Raw genomic sequence first — 18,752 nt, 5'->3', positions numbered from 1 at the left:
AACCTTTGAACCTTTTCCAGTTTAGTTTTATGCTTGACTAGATATGGACTCCATACTGGAGCCGCATACTCCAGGATTGGTCTGACATATGTGGTATATAATGTTCTGAAAGATTCCTTACACAAGTTTCTAAAGGCCGTTCTTATGTTAGCCAACCTGGCATATGCTGCTGATGTTATCCTCTTGATATGAGCTTCAGGGGACAGGTCTGGCGTGATATCAACCCCAGGTCTTTCTCTCTCTCTGACTCTTGAAGTATTTCATCTCCCAAATGGTACCTTGTATCTGGTCTCCTGCTTCCTACCCCTATCTTCATTACATTACATTTGCTTGGGTTAAACTCTAACAACCATTTGTTCAACCATTCCTGCAGCTTGTCCAGGTCTTCTTGAAGCCTCTGTGTGTGTGCGTGTGTTTGTTTTTGCGTGTGCGTGCGTGTGTGCTTTCAAACGTACGTGTGGGTGCGTGCGTGTGTTACGGGGGTCCCGTAAAATGTCAACCTCTACCCAAAATGAGCCACTTTGATATTTTAAATGTATCTGATATACTGAACAAGAATTTGGTAATATTTTACCTCTGTACACCTGAAGAATTGAGCAGAGAGGTGTACCTACCTGTCAGCCTCCCGCTCACACAACCAGGTGAATAATTACGATGCTGGATGACGAAGTGCTCCGTCGTCGCCTCCCACGTGGTGATTCACTAATCCAGTAGACTGATGATGGCGGTTCTTCTCTATCTAACACAAATCTCCGGAGTCAGTCACTGTATCGGTGTGTCTGTTGTGTTACAGTTCACCAATTCACTGTACCACTGATCACTTGACCCAATATGTAAACAAAGCCTCGTGGGCCCTCCCACGTGGCCTGTCTGGTGAATTCACTGTTTAACACCAAGTTCTAGTGATAGCACTGTATTTTTTCTTTCCTATTGTCGGCGGTTATACGCTTTGTGATACCCCCTAGATCTGTGATCTGTCACTGTAGCCTTAATTAACCCAAAAATATTGGCGTTTATTGTAGCGCGCGACCCCAGCGACCCTCCATGCGCAGCTGGCTGAACTAATCCTCCTGTGTGTGTGTGTGTGTGTGTGTGTGTGTGTGTGTGTGTGTGTGTGTGTGTGTGTGTGTTAGAGAGAGTCACTAACCTCTACAAAGAAACATGTAGTAGATATAATACATGAAAATAAATTGGTTAAAAAGGCGGGGTCCAAGAGCTAATAGCTCGATTCTGCAGACACAAATAGTAAATAAAAATAGTAAATACACACACTACAAATACCGGTAGACCATAAAACTACAACTTATGGTCACGTCATAAACACTCACATTCATGACATATGTTTTTTATTTTTTATTTTTATATACGAGAGTTGATACACTCTTGTACAGCCACCAGCACGTGTAGCGTTTCGGGCAGGTCCTTAATCCTATGTTCCCCGGAATACGACCCGACAAATCGTTCCATTTTACTGATTAGTAAACAGATGCAACAGTTAAAGATTGACTCCTCCCAGGCCGGGATACGAACCCAGGACAAAGGATAGGATATACGAACCTAGGCAAAGGTCATTGTAGGATACGAACCTAGGACAAAGGATAGGATATACGAACCCAGGCAAAGGTCATTGTAGGATACGAACCTACAATGACGTGCTAAAATAATACGCCTTAATAATACTTTCATCGGCACATTATACAAAATGAGAAGCCAAAACCATTGTCATACCATCAGTGGTTCCTTCAGCTTGTGTTTTATTGAAGTCAATGTCCACCGTCACCTCCTTGTTGAGGCCGTCGTCGGCGTCGTCAACGTAGATCTTGAAGATCTTGACCTCGCCGCTGTCAGTGGTGCAGGAGATGTCTTGCCCGCTCACGTACGCGCCCTGGTCGACCACGGCGGGAAGAACACGCCGCAGTAATGGCGGGAACATTGAAACATTAGCCAGAGTGAACAGGTGACCACAATAATCATCTCTTGTTCTTCCTCTCTCTACGTCTAGCTCTTCCCCTTCCCCCTTCCTCTCTCTAGGCCTCCACCCCTATTAAAGAGCCCACTAAATAGGAGAACATTACCCTATTATATGTAAGAGTCAGTAAGACCCCAAGGAACATAACTGCGCATTCCGATGATTCCTAAAAGTTAAATTAGGTCTTCACATTAACTTTATTACTTGAAGACAGATTCCGTCTAATAGGGAGAATGAACACATTAAGAGGGACAGTAGACAGACAGATATATAGGGATAGTAGACAGACAGATAAACAATGATAAAGTATGGACAGATAAACATTGATAAAAAGATGGACAGATAAACATTGATAAAAAGATGGACAGATGCGCAGAGACAGTATACAGACATATGTATAGGGACAGTAAATAGACAAATGTAGAAGAAAGGTAAACAGACAGATGCACAGAGATAGCAAACAAACATGCACAAGGACAGTAGACAGACATATGAACAGGGTCAGTAGACAGACAAATGAACAGAGACAGTGAACAGACAGGTGCAGAGAGACAGTAGACAGGCAGATGCAGAGAGACAGTAGACAAACAGATGCACAGAGGAACATATACAGTTCCAGCATGTATACCTTTATGAATAAAATCAACGATTTTTGACATAGCGGAAGTTACACGTCTTTGGAACACCTTGATCAATGAACCAAGAGCCACTAGCTCGCCCTCACCTCTTGCATCCGGACGGTTGGAACGTCGTCAACGACGCAGTCCTCGAATCTGAACGTCGGTGTGTTATCGTTCGCGTCCTCTATGTTCAGCCGTATGGTCTGCGTCGTCCCATTAAGGGTTGGGACGCCGTGGTCCTTTGCCTGTGATTGGTGGGGAGAGACGGAGCAGAAACAATTACGCTTCTAATATATTAATTTGGGTAGCAAAACACATGTATGTTTTGATAATACTGCTCTGCGGACGGTACGACGTTTCGGTCCGTCCTAGACCATTCTCGAGTCGATTGTGGTCCAGGACGGTTGAGAATGGTCCAGGACGGACAGAAACATCGTCGGCCCTTCACTTTCTAGTGTGTGGTCTGGTCTACAAGACTAATACACAATACGGAAATACATGCTGGTGTAATACAGTGTAACATGCAGCACAGGCTCGGGTAATACAGCAGCAATACGCCATAGAAGCTTGGGGGTACTGGGTAGAACACTGACCCACGTCCAGTAATACTCACCAGACTAAACACAGTGGAGTGAGGCGGAACATGAGGCAGAAAGTACCAAGGGTAATTTTTATATACCATATATGCTATAATGCGCACTGCATAAATGGAAATAAATTGGATAAGTGTAGCGTCAGGAAAGACCTGGGTAAATACTGGCTTGGAAATTGGGTTGATGATTTACGGAGCAAACTATCAGGAAAAGTATTAGACCTGTGATTGCTGGATTGTTTCAAGCGTAAGTTAGACATATATACAGATGTGTCTAAGTGGATATAAATAAGAGCTATCTCGATAGAGCCAATAGGCCTCCTGCAGTTTCCTTATCTATTTATACACTCTGCAATGTTCCTAATTTAAACTGTATGTGCCATGTAGAAGTGTTTGGGCATCGTTGCTGTAGTAGTATAAGAAGACAACAATATGAACCTTACCATAATTTCAATATCATAGAGTCCTTTCAACTCCGTCAAGTTCTTCGTTGCACGCAATCTGTGTAAGAAAATTATATTGAATAAATTCAACCAATCACTTCTATATACAATATAAAGCAATCGGTAAAGAGGTATCGAAGGTTTCCCTCACATGATAAACATATGAAAAAAACAGTTTTCCAAAAAAAGGTAAGTTTTCCCCGTCACAGACGTGACATCTATATAGTATGTATATATATATATATAAACCCGCTCGGATGCGAATGGAACGTTGTGTGAAAATTTCAAAGCAATCGGTGAAGAACTTTCGGAGATTAGCGACTTTGAGCAAACAAACATTTCCATTTTTATTTACATAGATATCTTTTCACACACACACACACACACACACACACACACACACACACACACATACACACACACACACACACACACACACACACACACATACACACACACACACACACACACACACACACACACACATACACACACACACACACACACACACACACACATACACACACACACACACACACACACACACACACACACACACACACACACACACGTTTATGTGTGTGTGTGTGTGTGCCCACCTATTTGTGCTTGCGGGGGTTGAGCTCTGGCTCTTTGGTCCCGCCTCTCAACTGTCAATCACCTGGTGTGCAGGTTCCTGAGCCTATTGGGCTCTATCATATCAACACTTGAAACTGTGTATGGAGTCAGCCTCCACCACATCACTTCCTAATGCATTCCATTTGTCAACCACTCTGACACTAAAAAAAGTTCTTTCTAATATCTCTGTGTCTCATTTGGGCACTCAATTTCCACCTGTGTCCCCTAGTGCGTGTGCCCCTTGTGTTAAATAGTCTGTCTTTATCTACCATATCAATTCCTTTGAGAATCTTGTATGTGGTGATTATGTCCACTCTATCTCTTCTGTCTTCCAGCGACGTAAGGTTTAATTCCCGTAGTCTCTCCTCGTAGTACTTTTCAGCTCTGGTACTAGTCTGGTGGCAAACCTTTGAACCTTTTCCAGTTTGATCTTATCATTGACTAGATATGGACTTCATGCTGGAGCTGCATTTTCCAGGATTGGTCTGACATATGTGGTATACAAAGTTCTGAATGATTCCTTACACAAGTTTCTAAATGCCGTTCTTATGTTGGCCAACCTGGCATATGCCGCTGATGTTATCCTATTGATATGGGCTTCAGGAGATAGGTCTGGCGTGATATCAACCCACAAGTCTTTCTCTCTCTCTGACTCTTGAAGAGTTTCATCTTCCAAATGATACCTTATATCTGACCTCCTGCTCCCTACACCCATCTTCATTACATTGCATTTGCTTGGGTTAAACTCTAACAACCATTTGTTCGACCATTCCTTCAGTTTGTCTAGGTCTTCTTGAAGCCTCAAGCAGTCCTTTTCTGTCTTAATCCTTCTCATAATTATGGCGTCGTCAGCTAACACTGAGAGAAATGAGTCTATACCCTCCGGGAGATCATTTACGTATATCAGAAACAGGATAGGACCGAGTACAGAGCCCTGTGGGACTCCACTGAGGACTTCACGCCAATCTGAGGTCTCACCCCTCACTGTAACTCTCTGCTTCCTATTGCTTAGTTACTCCCTTATCCACTGGAGCACATTACCAGTTACTCCTGCCTGCCTCTCCAGCTTATGTACCAGCCTTTTATGGAGTACTGTGCCAAAGGCTTTCGGACAATCCAAGAAAATGCAGTCCGCCGTGTGTGTGTGTGTGTGTGTGTGTGTGTGTGTGTGTGTGTGTGTGTGTGTGTGTGTGTGTGTGTGTGTGTGTGTGTGTGTGTGTGTAAGGAATTTCTCAATTATATATCCTGAAGACAAAATATCGACTTACGTGCAGAAGTACTGGGTAAGACCTTGAGACGTCCTATTCTTGTTAACCGCTTCAAACAAGTTGATATTGTCTCTTCTGCCGTCAATTCCAGTACTTAGCACTTCGTAGGTGAGAAGAGCATTGTTGGTGTTCTCCTGGTCCCCATCGTGGGCGCTGATCTCGTATACAACACCAGCCTTGGTTGATGCCTCTTCACCCTGTGGGGTGTCAAACTCATGTACTAAAAGCGATACAAAACCGTTCCTTATTAACTCTACCCATAGCTCAGTCGATAGTGCTTGGGCCTCACGTGCGAGGGGTCCAGGATTCGAGACTCCTACAGCCCAGGTGAATGAAACTAAAAGCGATATTAACTAGAAAAGCGTTAAAGTGTTATATGGTAATGTGGTAAATATGATAACTTATAAATACGCAAGCCTCACTTATGTGGACTCGATCTTCACACTATGTGCAACACAGCAGCAGCAGCAGCACATATGACTGAAAGAGACTAATGGCTCAATAACCAAAACCATTGACAAGCATCACAAATTATAAACTAAAATATACAAAACTGCATTACAAAACAAATGAAATTCACCCAATATAATAATAATAATAATAATAATAATAATAATAATAATAATAATAATAATTTTTATTTACAAATATATAGAGGAGAATATGATATAGTGGTTTATTAATTGTTACAGAGTGTGCATATTTAATAAGTCCACAAAGCATTTGGGCAACTCTTTTCCAACGATAGACAATATTCGTCTTAATGATGGGAGAGTTTCGGCCCTCCGTCTCCACCATGGTGACACGAGCACAGCCAACACACACACACACACACACACACACACACACACACACACACACACACACACACACACACACACACACACACACACACACACACACACACACACACACACACACACACACACACACACACACACACACACACACACACACACACACAGTGTCGACACGATTACATCAAACACACACACACACACATACCGTGTCAACAACGAGATATAGAACAAGATACCCTTCAGGTGGGCGGGGAAGTGGGTATAGTTGAAGAACAGCCGGTGAAAGGAAGCGTCGAAGTCGGAAAGACAGAGCCATGGGTACACCCAGCTGCATGGCAGATCTGAGGCTCTCAACCACCTGGCTGGCTAGGCAAGGAGGCGGGGTCTTGTGTCGGGGGGCGACGAGGCGAGGACAGCTGTCCTCTTGTGTCGTGGAGTCTTCTTTCTTCTATGGAGCTGGAGTCTTCTTTCTTCTGTGATGCTGAAGTCTTCTGTCTTCTACGTCGATCTTCACGGTGGCGGACATGGCAACCTCCAATTCCAAACAGGCAAAATTTGGTCTCTATCCCCCCTAAAGAGGGGAAAGAAGGCGGCTGCCTTAATTAGGGCGGTGATGAAGGCTATTTTTTCTTTGTTAATTTGGCGTTTTTGGCTCGCTGATGTGTTGCAACTCTCCACTGCTGGTCGGGGTTTGGGCCGTCGGATGTGTCGAGGAATTCAATCGTTGATCTATTGCTAAGGTCGGAGTCTTTATGTTTTGCCAGGCTACATAGGTCCCTCAGGGCAGAGGAGATGAATCCGCGTACTTCTGGCGTTCTGGCAAGTTCCGCGCGGCCATGATCGCGCGGGGTAAATTGGAAGTGGCATAAAGAGATGCCACTTCTGGTGTGAGTGGAGACGGGAGCGGTTTGCATATCAGCTGCACTGGTGGTGATGTTAAGGGTTCTACTGAAACCTCGTCGTCGTCGGATGGGAGTGTGGTTTCTGTCTCTGGGGTAGTGGAGAGGGCTCCCTGATCTGGATCTGTTGTGGCTTTTGCTATTGGCACTGAACCAGGCGTTATGACTCTGGTATTGCCGGGTCCGTTGGCCGAGGCCGAAGACGTATTGCTTGGCTGATTAGGTGAGGTGCTGGCCTCTGGTGGAGCAGTGTATCTGTTGACCATAACCTCAGATATTTTGATGGTCGGTAGCTTGTCTCTTCGTAGAGTTCGTTGAATATTTTGTACTGCAATCTGATAACTTCGCCCGAGAAAATTGTTGCTAAATGGATGAGGGCAGCCACAGAACTGTCGATGGTGGGTGGTGTTGTAGGCGAACGTGGCGACGTCTGGGTCGAAGATTGGTTAGTCTGGTTGGGTGGTGTCGTCTGGGTCTGCGATGGACTGCTGCCGCGGTTGTTGCTTGTCCAATAGTTGCGCGGTGCGTCGCTCGTGGGGCCACTTGTCGGGAGGTCCGAGAAGGCTACTGCCTGGATGTTGAATGCTTTCAGTTTTGGAATGGCGGTGGCTTGTCTGGCGTCGATCATCTTCTGAATTTCGGTCTTCCTAGCTGGGGCAGACCGATGAGACGGCGGTGTGGACTTCATTACATAGTGGGCAACGCTGGAATACTGCCCGGCAGTCCATGTAATGGTGGTTTTCTGCACAGATGCTGCATTTCTGCTCGGGGCTTGCGCATTTCTGGGTATAGTGGGTGTATTGATAGTACCTGAAGCTCTGTCGTAGGCGGTAATACCGTTGCCTTTCCATCTGGTAGGGTGTGCAAATAATATCTATAATATAATACCCACCATAATATCTGAGGCAGTTGTCGGCCTGGAGGGTGGCCTCTGCTGGAGAATTGAGGGTGACCTTCAGGTTGGGTTTCTCGTTTCCATCCTGCTGAATGAGGTGTGCTGAGACGGCGGTCAGAGACTGGTCCTGGGCGTTGATACTGTTGATGATATCAGCTATTGGTCGTTCTGCTATGAGAGAGCTCACTCGATGGAAAAATATGGATCTTACAGCCTGGAATTGCTGGGGGTGGTATAAGGGTCAGGTTTGCTGCCTCTAGAACCGTGAGTGTTGCTGAGTTAAACAGGCCTTGGAGCGTTGCTGCACTGCTGAACAGAATCTGGAGTTCCTTTTCCCCCACGATGACGTCGAAGGGAGCTACCTCTGAGTTCGCCGTCAGAAGGGCCAGAATCTCGGACTTGGAGTAGTTGGTATCGGGTCCTCGAAACCGAACCTTGATCCGATAGAGCATGGTGCTGTTTGACTAGCACCAGGGGCGAAGTCGTTCAGCTGACACCCCCTCAGAGGGTCGCAGTGCCGATGGAAGAACGCTTTCTATCTGGATACCTGCTTGATGGGGTTCTGGGAGTTCTTCTACTCCCCAAGCCCGGCCCGAGGCAAGAGCTGAGTGCTCTGTGCTCTGTAGATAGTGCTCTGATCGCCCAATCACATCACGATCACATCCTACACACACACACACACAATGTCGACACGAGCACAGTCAACACACACCTGACCAATGATGTGGGAATGTAACAGAAACAGCAAAGTATAAAAATCAAAAGTCATACTTACAAAATTAAAAAAAAAAATTGCAATCAACCCTAAGTTGAAAGTTCCTATACATGAAACAAATTGCACGTCGGTTATTACGTTCGTGAGAGATGATAGACATGATAGACGAGGCGCTGGATATCTTACCTTGACCATGAACTCATTAACGACCAGAGGGTCGTCGTTCGGTGTCCACTGGAAGTTTTCGGGGGGGTTGTCGTTGACATCAATGACATTGATGAATATGTGGCACGAGTTGCTTTGCCTCACTGAAAGAGATGCAAGCCACATTGTTACAAGACAGGTCAAAAATGGATGCTTATGGCGTACCTTACAATACGCAACCTAACCCAGCCCTAACCAATCTAACCCAACCCTAAGCTGGGTTAGGTTGCTTAGGGCTGGGTTACGTTGGTTAGGTTGGTTGGTCTAGAATCTAACACCAGCCCTAACCAACCTAACCCAGCCCTAACCAACCTAACCCAGCCCTAAGCAACCTAACCCAGCCCCTAACCAACCTAACTTAGCCCTAAGCAACCTAACCCAGCCCTAAGCAACCTAACCCAGCCCCTAACCAACCTAACCCAGCCCTAACCAACCTAACCCAGCCCTAACCAATCTAACCCAGCCCCTAACCAACCTAACCCAGCCCCTAACCAACCTAACCCAGCCCCTAACCAACCTAACCCAGCCCCTAACCAACCTAATCCAGCCCTAACCAACCTAACCCAGCCCTTAATCAACCTAACCCAGCCCTAACCAACCTAACCCAGCCCCTAACCAACCTAACCCAGCCCTAACCAACCTAACTCAGCCCTAACCAACCTAACCCAGCCCCTAACCAACCTAATCTAGCCCTAACCAACCTAACCCAGCCCCTAATCAACCTAACCCAGCCCTAACCAACCTAACCCAGCCCCCTAACCAACCTAATCTAACGATGTGTAACCTATGATAGCCTAACCTAATCTAACCTAACCCTACATAACATAACTAAACCTAAACTAATCTAACCTAACTTCCCCTAACCTGATCCAAAATAACCTAACCAATTCTAACCTAACATAACTCAACATAACCTAACCCTCCTAACCTAACATCCTAACTTATCGTAACGTAACACAACCAAACCTAACCCAATCTAACCTAACACAACCCTACCTAACTCAACCTAACAAAACTTAATAAAACCCAACCCAACCCAACCTAACCTAACCCAACCCAACCTAACCCAACCCAACCCAACACAACCTATCTAACCTAACGAAAAATAACCGGTGCACGAGGTGTGTGTGATGGGAGGACTAGTTGTGGGTCCCATGGTGGCAGCAAGCCAGCTGTTGTCGTCACCAGTGGCTTGGTAAAGTGTAGCGAGGAGACCACCTGAGAGACCACAGTAAATTCTAGCATTTTGGAGATTGGATTTATATGTAATAAATATGTTGAACTATGTCATCTGTTTAAGGGTTATATATATATATATATATATATATATATATATATATATATATATATATATATATATATATATGACAATGTCAGAACACGGAGGAAAATGAAACAGGAATTTCCTTAAGTACTTTCGTATATTAAATACATCTTCAGAAGGAATTCCTTCTGAAGATGTATTTAATATACGAAAGTACTTAAGGAAATTCCTGTTTCATTTTCCTCCGTGGTCTGACATTGTCACATTCTTAATCACGTGTTTATTTTCGTGATATACACACACACACATATATATATATATATATATATATATATATATATATATATATATATATATATATATATATATATATATATATATATATATATATATATATATATATATGTCGTACCTAGTAGCCAGAACGCACTTCTCAGCCTACTATGCAAGGCCCGATTTGCCTAAAAAGCCAAGTTTTCCTGAATTAATTGTTTTTCGACTACCTAACCTACCTAACCTGACCTAACCTAACTTTTTCGGCTACCTAACCAAACCTAACCTACAAAGATAGGTTAGGTTAGGTTAGGTTAGGTAGGGTTGGTTAGGTTCGGTCATATATCTACGTTAATTTTAACTCCAATAAAAAAAAATGCCCTCATACATTTTGAAATGGGTAGCTTTATCATTTTATAAGAAAAAAATTAGAGTAAGTATATTAATTCATGAAAACTTGGCTTATTAGGCAAATCGGGCCTTGCATTGTAGGCTGAGAAGTGCGTTCTGGCTACTAGGTACGACATATATATATAAGGAGGCTTTGCTAGGAGGCTTTGGGTAACATTAGGTAGCTTTGGGTGGCTTTGGCCAATTAGATGGTCCTAATTTTGGGGATGTTTAATGGGAAGAATACTTGGAGACCGGCCTCACTAGAGAAGACAATGCTGGCGTCACATACAGGTTGAGTTTGTGTCAGAGATATCAACCCATCCTTCTGATAAGATATCACTTCTTGTAACTTTGTGGATGATCGCACCATTATTGATGTGATGGAGAAAACAGAGTACAGAATATGGCACTATTCGTTTTACAAAATCCGGAAAAATAAAGCTAATAAACAAAGTTAAATATTTCAAGGCCTAGTATACCACATATATTACCTGAGTTTACCTTAAACCCACTAACACTAGTGGCCTCGACGAAGACAGGAAGCCGGCGGCTTGTCGAAGGTCCCTCTCCATTTGCCTTTATCTTTTTCAATTGTACTTTAAAAGTTAAAAGTTTGTTGGCATTTACGGCTTTGGCGTGTAGGCGGTTCCATGGGCTTATAACCCTGTGAGTGAAAAAGCATCTCCTGTTCTCAGTCCTACACTGTTGCTTGTTGAGCTTGAAACTGTTGCTCCTTGTTTGTGTTACATCTGACCTTCTGAAGAAGTTTTCCGGGTCAACGTCCTCCAAATTGTTCAGTATTTTAATTTTCAATAAGATCCGCCTTGTCATGCCAGGTTTGCAGTGTTGTTAGCCCTGTGGCCCTCAACCGTTCCTGATACGTGAGTTGACTTAGCACTGGAGTGACTTTTGTTGTCCGGTGTTGCACTTTCTCCAGAGCGGCTATATCCTTCTGAAGATGAGGTCCAGGCTTGGGTACAGTCATCCAAATGGGAATGCATCAGAGATTTATACAATTGAATCACTACCTTATTTTCCTTAAAGTCAAAGGTACACTTGATTATTCCAGGTGTTTGGTTAACTTTTTGACTGCTGCCCCTACCTGCTGTGCAACTTTTATTGAGTGGTGGAGTTCGACTCCAAGGTCCTTTTCCTCATCAATCTGCTGTAATGTATTAGTTTGGTAGTTGTAGCGTGGGTTGTTATGCCCCACATGCAGGGTCTTGCATTTGTCAAAATTAAAAAGCATTTGCCACTCTTTTGATCATTTGTGGAGTTCATGTAGATCTCTTTGTAAGACTTCAATATCATTATCATTTCCCACTTTACCATAAATCTTTGTGTTATCTACAAATTTGATAATGTGGTTTGTAATGTAATATATGTAATACATTAGGCCTCAGACAAGTAATACATTAGGCGCGTATTAGATCTAGGATGGCTAGGTTTGATTTTATTTGCAAGATAAAACAGAAAAACTTTTCCGGTTGGTCCAAATTCAATAACAAAATGTCAACATCCTCTTGGTCCATCACGTCCATATATGTACGATCGACACATCGTTACTATTTGTACTTTTATTTTAGGAGGACGGACTGAGAGATGCATATTAAAACAATGTAAATGTTGACGAGGTGAAGGAGAACAATGGTGGCAGCATCAGTAAACAACGAACACGAGACATTTACAATGCTGGATAGAAAGCAGAATATATAAATATACAAAGAATATAAAAGGTATTTAAAATAATTATAATTATTTTAATTATAAAGCAGGATACACAAAGCTCTAACACTCACCTTTACAGTCAAGTTCATTCAATTCACATCCATCATAGGCTACAAATAACAGTTCCCAGTCACTATAGGTCTCTCGGTCCACTGCGTAATTACCAGATACAGTCACCTGACCTGAAAGTTTACAAAGCATGTAGCACATGGCTGCCAACTTACCAAATTCATTAATGTCAACCTGGGCTATTTAAGTATGCTAAGGCAGCAATAATCACTGATCTATTGCATGTAAGTTTACCACATTTGAAGGGTGAAATAATAGCGTTTAAGTGATTTCAATCTTCTTGAGAGCATCAATCTGCTTTTCACGACGGTCAAAAGAGAGTTCAAAGTGTTAAAGTTTTCATTTACACCTGTCAAATATAGTGGACTTGCAAGCAATATATATATATATATATATATACCACCCCCATTCTTTTGTATGTACACATATATATTTGTATATATATATATTTGTATAATATACTGTGACGATAATCTCTTTCAAGAGAGATTGAACCTGCTCTTCCCTACATAAAGTTACTTACACATATACAAGAATAAGATGCTACCTTCAAGATACGTCTACCAGTAGCACAAAACGTTTTGACCAGGAGGCAAAACGTACCCTAAACCCCCACTCCACACTCCCTCCATGCCGGTTCGCCCGTCGTCAACCAGCAAACTACCATTCCAGCCTGCCTGCTTCTGATTGGTGACCCGCCGTCTGCACACCTGCACTTCTGCACCTCAGCGCCCTCTACCTAAGTCAATGTCTGGGCTTGAACCAGCCATTGAAGTCAGAATATCCTTGTGCTCTCAAGCTGTGAACAACCAACTGATACACGTCCTGTTTATTGGTGGAGGTTCCCAGCTAGCGCTCTATTCTCAGCACCTGTTTATGTCATTTTGTATTTACATTATTCCTAGAGTAATTTATCCCTCTTCTTAACTTTTATGACTTGTTTGTTTTCACTGCACATAGCCAAGGGATTGTCTTTGTTTTTAAATTTGCTTTCCAGTTAATTAAAGTTTCATTGTTCATACTATGTGTTTTGCGCGTCTTCCCTTACTCTACCACAGACAACAGCCAAGCAGTCTCTTTTTTTTTTTTTTGTAAATGTGACAGGCATTGACACCAGCCATTAGGAGGACTGCCGAACATCTACACTCCTACACTTTCACGTCACAATATGTATGTTAAGGCAGCAATAATCACATATAATATATATATATTATATATTATATATATATAATATATATAATAATATATATATATAATATATATATATATATTATATATATATAATATATATAATAATATATATATATATAATATATATATATATATATATATATATATATATATATATATATATATATATATATATATATATATAATGTGTGTGTGTGTGTATGGAGCTATTAGCTCTTGGACCCCGCCTTTCTAACCAATCTATTTTCCTCTTATGTCTACTGTATATATTTTCCAACACACACACACACACACATCCCCAGGAAGCAGCCCGTAGGAACTGTCTAGACGGCGGTCTAGAGTACCTATATATTGCTAGGTGAATGCATTGGGAATGGTCATTCTCAAATCGACTTGAGAATGGTCCAGGACGGACCGAAACGTCGTCGTCCCTTCACATTCTAGTGTGTGGTCTGGTCATCATACTTTAGCCACGTTATTTTGACTCATCGCCTGCAAGTTGTTGTTGTTAAAGATTTAGCTATTCAGGACGGAGTGTCCATATAGCACGGGCTATGGTGAGCCCGTAAAGAAATCGCCTGCAAGATTTGTAATGTTTATAAGCTGCATGATCAGCTAGTTATCTTCCCGGCAACAACAACAACTGGAGAGAGCTCGGACTGGAGACTCCTTCGGCCTTGTCTGGACTACTGTGGTTGAGTCAACATCTCTCCTGTGTGGCTCTGTCTCCTCCTCTTCCTACTCCTCTCTTCCCTTACCCCATACTGGGGTATTTTTTAAGTTATTTTATATTAAGGTACTGTGCTACTAGCTAGGTTTGCGTGTTTGATGTATAAGCATTGTGTAGTGTAAGCCAATATTTTGGCCATTCCTAAATATATTGTGTTGGGACTAGGGTACCACGTGGGGCTTAACTACCCCAGGCTGCTTCAAGCCTTCGAGTTCTTTTCAAGTAGACTTTACCCTAGGTCGTCCCACGTGTAAGCCTTGCATCCTGTCTATGTGGACCAAGGTAGTTAACGTAAGATAGTGTAGTAAAGTAGTTACTGTTATTAATGTATTTGGGGGTTATAAGAGGATTAATAAATAAGTACTGTTAAAGGAGTATCCATTCTTCCTGTGAAAGGGATCAGTGATCATCCGCTAGACTGACGTATTTTCTTTAAGCCACTAATTTAATATTGTTTGATGGTCTTATTGGGGGCCGGGCCAATCTGATCCCCACTGATTTTAGGAACTCTTAGTTTTCCCTTAGGCCCTCTCTAGACCACCCTCCCATAGCAGTAACATTATCTTAACACCCAACATGGAGTCCATATCTAGTCAAGGATAAGACTAAACTGGAAAAGGATCAAAGGTTTGCCACCAGACTAGTACCCGAGATGAGATGTATGAGCTACGAGGAGAGACTACGGGAATTAAACCTCACTTTGTTGGAAGACAGAAGAGTTAGGGGGGACAAGATCACCACATTCAAGATTCTCAAAGGAATTGATAGGGTAGATAAAGACAGGCTATTTGACGCAAGGGGCACACGCACTAGGGGACACAGGTGGAAACTGAGTGGCCAAATGAGTCACAGAGATATTAGAAAGAACTTTTTTTAGTGTCAGAGTGGTTGACAAATGGAATGCATTAGGAAGTGATGTGGTGGAGGCTGACTCCATACACAGTTTCAAGTGTAGATATGATAGAGCCCAATAGGCTCAGGAACCTGTACACCTGTTGATTGACGGTTGAGAGGCGGGACCAAAGAGCCAGAGCTCAACCCCCGCAAGCACAAATATGTGAGTACACACACACACACACACACACACACACACACACACACACACACACACACACACACACACACACACACACACACACACACACACACACACACACATACACACACACACATACACATACACACGCACACACACACGAATTTACTCAGTATCGAATTTACTCAGTTTCTATGATCGAGCAACAGAGATATTACAGGAAAGAGATGGTTGGTTGACTGCATCTATCTGGACCTAAAAAAGGCTTTCGACAGAGTTCTCCATAAGAGGTTGTTCTGGAAACTGGAAAATATTGGAGGGGTGACAGGTAAGCTTCTAACATGGATGAAAAATTTTCTGACTGATAGAAAAATGAGGGCAGTAATCAGAGGCAATGTATCGGAATGGAGAAATGTCACAAGTGGAGTACCACAGGGTTCAGTTCTTGCACCAGTGATGTTTACTGTCTACATAAATGATCTACCAGTTGGTGTACAGAATTATATGAACATGTTTGCTGATGATGCTAAGATAATAGGAAGGATAAGAAACTTAAATGATTGTCATGCCCTTCAAGATGACCTGGACAAAATAAGTATATGGAGTACCACTTGGCAAATGGAATTTAATGTTAATAAATGCCATGTTATGGAATGTGGAATAGGAAAACATAGACCTCACACAACCTATATATTATGTGAGAAATTTTTAAAGAATTCTGATAAGGAAAGAGATCTAGGGGTGGTTCTAGATCAAAAAAACTATCACCTGAGGATCACATAAAGAATATTGTGCGAGGAGCCTATGCCACACTTTTTAACTTTAGAATTGCTTTTAAATACATGGATGGCGATATACTAAAGAAATTGTTCACGACTTTTGTTAGGCCAAAGCTAGAATATGCAGCGGTTGTGTGGTGCCCATATCTTAAGAAGCACATCAACAAACTGGAAAAGGTGCAAAGACATGCTACTAAGTGGCTCCCAGAACTGAAGGGCAAGAGCTACGAGGAGAGATTAGAGACATTAAATATGCCAAAACTAGAAGACAGAAGAAAAAGAGGTGATATGATCACTACATACAAAATAGTAACAGGAATTGATAAAATCGATAGGGAAGATTTCCTGAGACCTGGAACTTTAAGAACAAGAGGTCATAGATTTAAACTAGCTAAACACAGATGCCGAAGAAATATAAGAAAATTCACTTTCGCAAACAGAGTGGTAGACGGTTGGAACAAGTTAGGTGAGAAGGTGGTGGAGGCCAAGACCGTCAGTAGTTTCAAAGCGTTATATGACAAAGAGTGCTGGGAAGACGGGACACCACGAGCGTAGCTCTCATCCTGTAACTACACTTAGGTAAACACACACACACACACACACACACACACACACACACACACACACACACACACACACACACACACACACACACACACACACACACACACACACATACACACACACAGTGGAACTAGTGGAGCATCTGGAGCGAAGGAACTTTGTAACACAGCATCAACATGGGTTCAGGGATGGCAGGTCCTGCCTCACAGGGTTACTTGAATTCTACGACCAGGCAACAAAAATAAGGCAAGAAAGAGAAGGGTGGGCAGACTGCATATTTTTGGATTGTCAGAAAGCCTTTGATACAGTGCCACACAAAAGGCTAGTGCGAAAATTGGAGATGCAGGCTGGAGTGAAAGGGAAGGTACTCCGGTGGATAGAGGAGTACCTAAGCAACAGGAGACAACGAGTCAGTGTGAGGGGTGAGGTCTCAGATTGGCGAGACGTTACAAGAGGAGTCCCGCAGGGGTCAGTCCTTGGACCTATACTGTTTCTGGTATATGTAAATGATCTCCCAGAGGGTATAGATTCGTTCTATATTTGTTTGTTTGTTTGTTTGCCGACGATGCAAAAATTATGAGGAGGATTGAAACAGAGGATGATAGTAGGAGGCTACAAGATGACCTAGATAGACTGAGTGAATGGTCCAACAAATGGCTGTTGAAATTCAACCCGAGTAAATGCAAAGTAATGAAACTAGCCAGTGGAAACAGGAGGCCAGACACAGGATACAGAATGAGAGATGAAGTACTTAATGAAACAGACAGAGAGAAAGATCTAGGTGAGGATATCACACCAAACCTGTCTCCTGAAGCCCACATAAAGAGAATAACGTCAGAGGCATATGCGAGGCTGGCTAACATCAGAACGGCGTTCAGGAACCTGTGTAAGGAATCATTCAGAATCTTGTACACCACATATGTAAGACCAATCCTGGAGTATGCGGCCCCAGCATGGAGCCCGTTCCTTGTCAAGCACAAGACGAAGCTGGAAAAAGTCCAAAGGTATGCTACTAGACTAGTCCCAGAACTAAGAGGCATGAGTTATGAGGAAAGGCTGCGGGAAATGCACCTTACGACACTGGAAGACAGAAGAGTATGGGGGGACATGATCACAACCTACAAAATCATCAGAGGAATCGACCGGGTAAACAAGGATGAACTATTCAACACTGGAGGGACGCGAACAAGGGGACACAGGTGGAAACTGAATACCCAAATGAGCCACAGAGACATTAGAAAGAACTTTTTCAGTGTCAGAGTAGTTAGTAAATGGAATGCACTAGGCAGTGATGTGGTGGAGGCTGACTCCATACACAGTTTCAAATGTAGATATGACAGAGCCCAGTAGGCTCAGGAATCTGTACACCAGTTGATTGACAGTTGAGAGGCGGGACCAAAGAGCCAGAGCTCAACTCCCGCAAACACAACTAGGTGAGTACAACTAGGTGAGTATACACACACACACACACACACACACACACACACACACACACACACACACACACACACACACACACACACACACACACACACACACACACACACACACACACACACACACACGAGAGCGCCTGAGGGAACTGTGCCTTACGACACTAGAAAGAAGAAGGGAGAGGGGGGGACATGATAGGAACGTATAAGATACTCAGAGGAATTGACAGAGTGGACATAGACGAAATGTTCACACGGAATAGTAACAG

The 18,752-nt window shown here is 43.0% G+C and overlaps 1 protein-coding gene across 1 annotated transcript in view; it reads right to left on the bottom strand.

The window, feature by feature from the left end:
• Nucleotides 1-18,752, bottom strand: part of LOC123763578 (cadherin-AgCad1) — a 96,639-nt gene that overhangs the window by 33,690 nt on the left and 44,197 nt on the right. Inside the window, exons 19-24 of the mRNA XM_069309685.1 lie at nucleotides 12,753-12,863; nucleotides 9,006-9,127; nucleotides 5,511-5,707; nucleotides 3,625-3,682; nucleotides 2,694-2,834; nucleotides 1,729-1,885 (exon numbers count right to left, since the gene is read on the bottom strand). Of these exons, the coding sequence (XP_069165786.1) occupies nucleotides 1,729-1,885; nucleotides 2,694-2,834; nucleotides 3,625-3,682; nucleotides 5,511-5,707; nucleotides 9,006-9,127; nucleotides 12,753-12,863 (786 nt within the window). The remainder of the gene's footprint in view (nucleotides 1-1,728; nucleotides 1,886-2,693; nucleotides 2,835-3,624; nucleotides 3,683-5,510; nucleotides 5,708-9,005; nucleotides 9,128-12,752; nucleotides 12,864-18,752) is intronic.

Source organism: Procambarus clarkii, chromosome 1, assembly GCF_040958095.1.
Source record: "Procambarus clarkii isolate CNS0578487 chromosome 1, FALCON_Pclarkii_2.0, whole genome shotgun sequence".
In the NCBI taxonomy this organism is placed as follows: Eukaryota; Metazoa; Arthropoda; class Malacostraca; order Decapoda; family Cambaridae; genus Procambarus; species Procambarus clarkii.
Note: the sequence above shows the minus strand (reverse complement) of the source record. Positions and strands in the feature narration are given on the sequence as shown.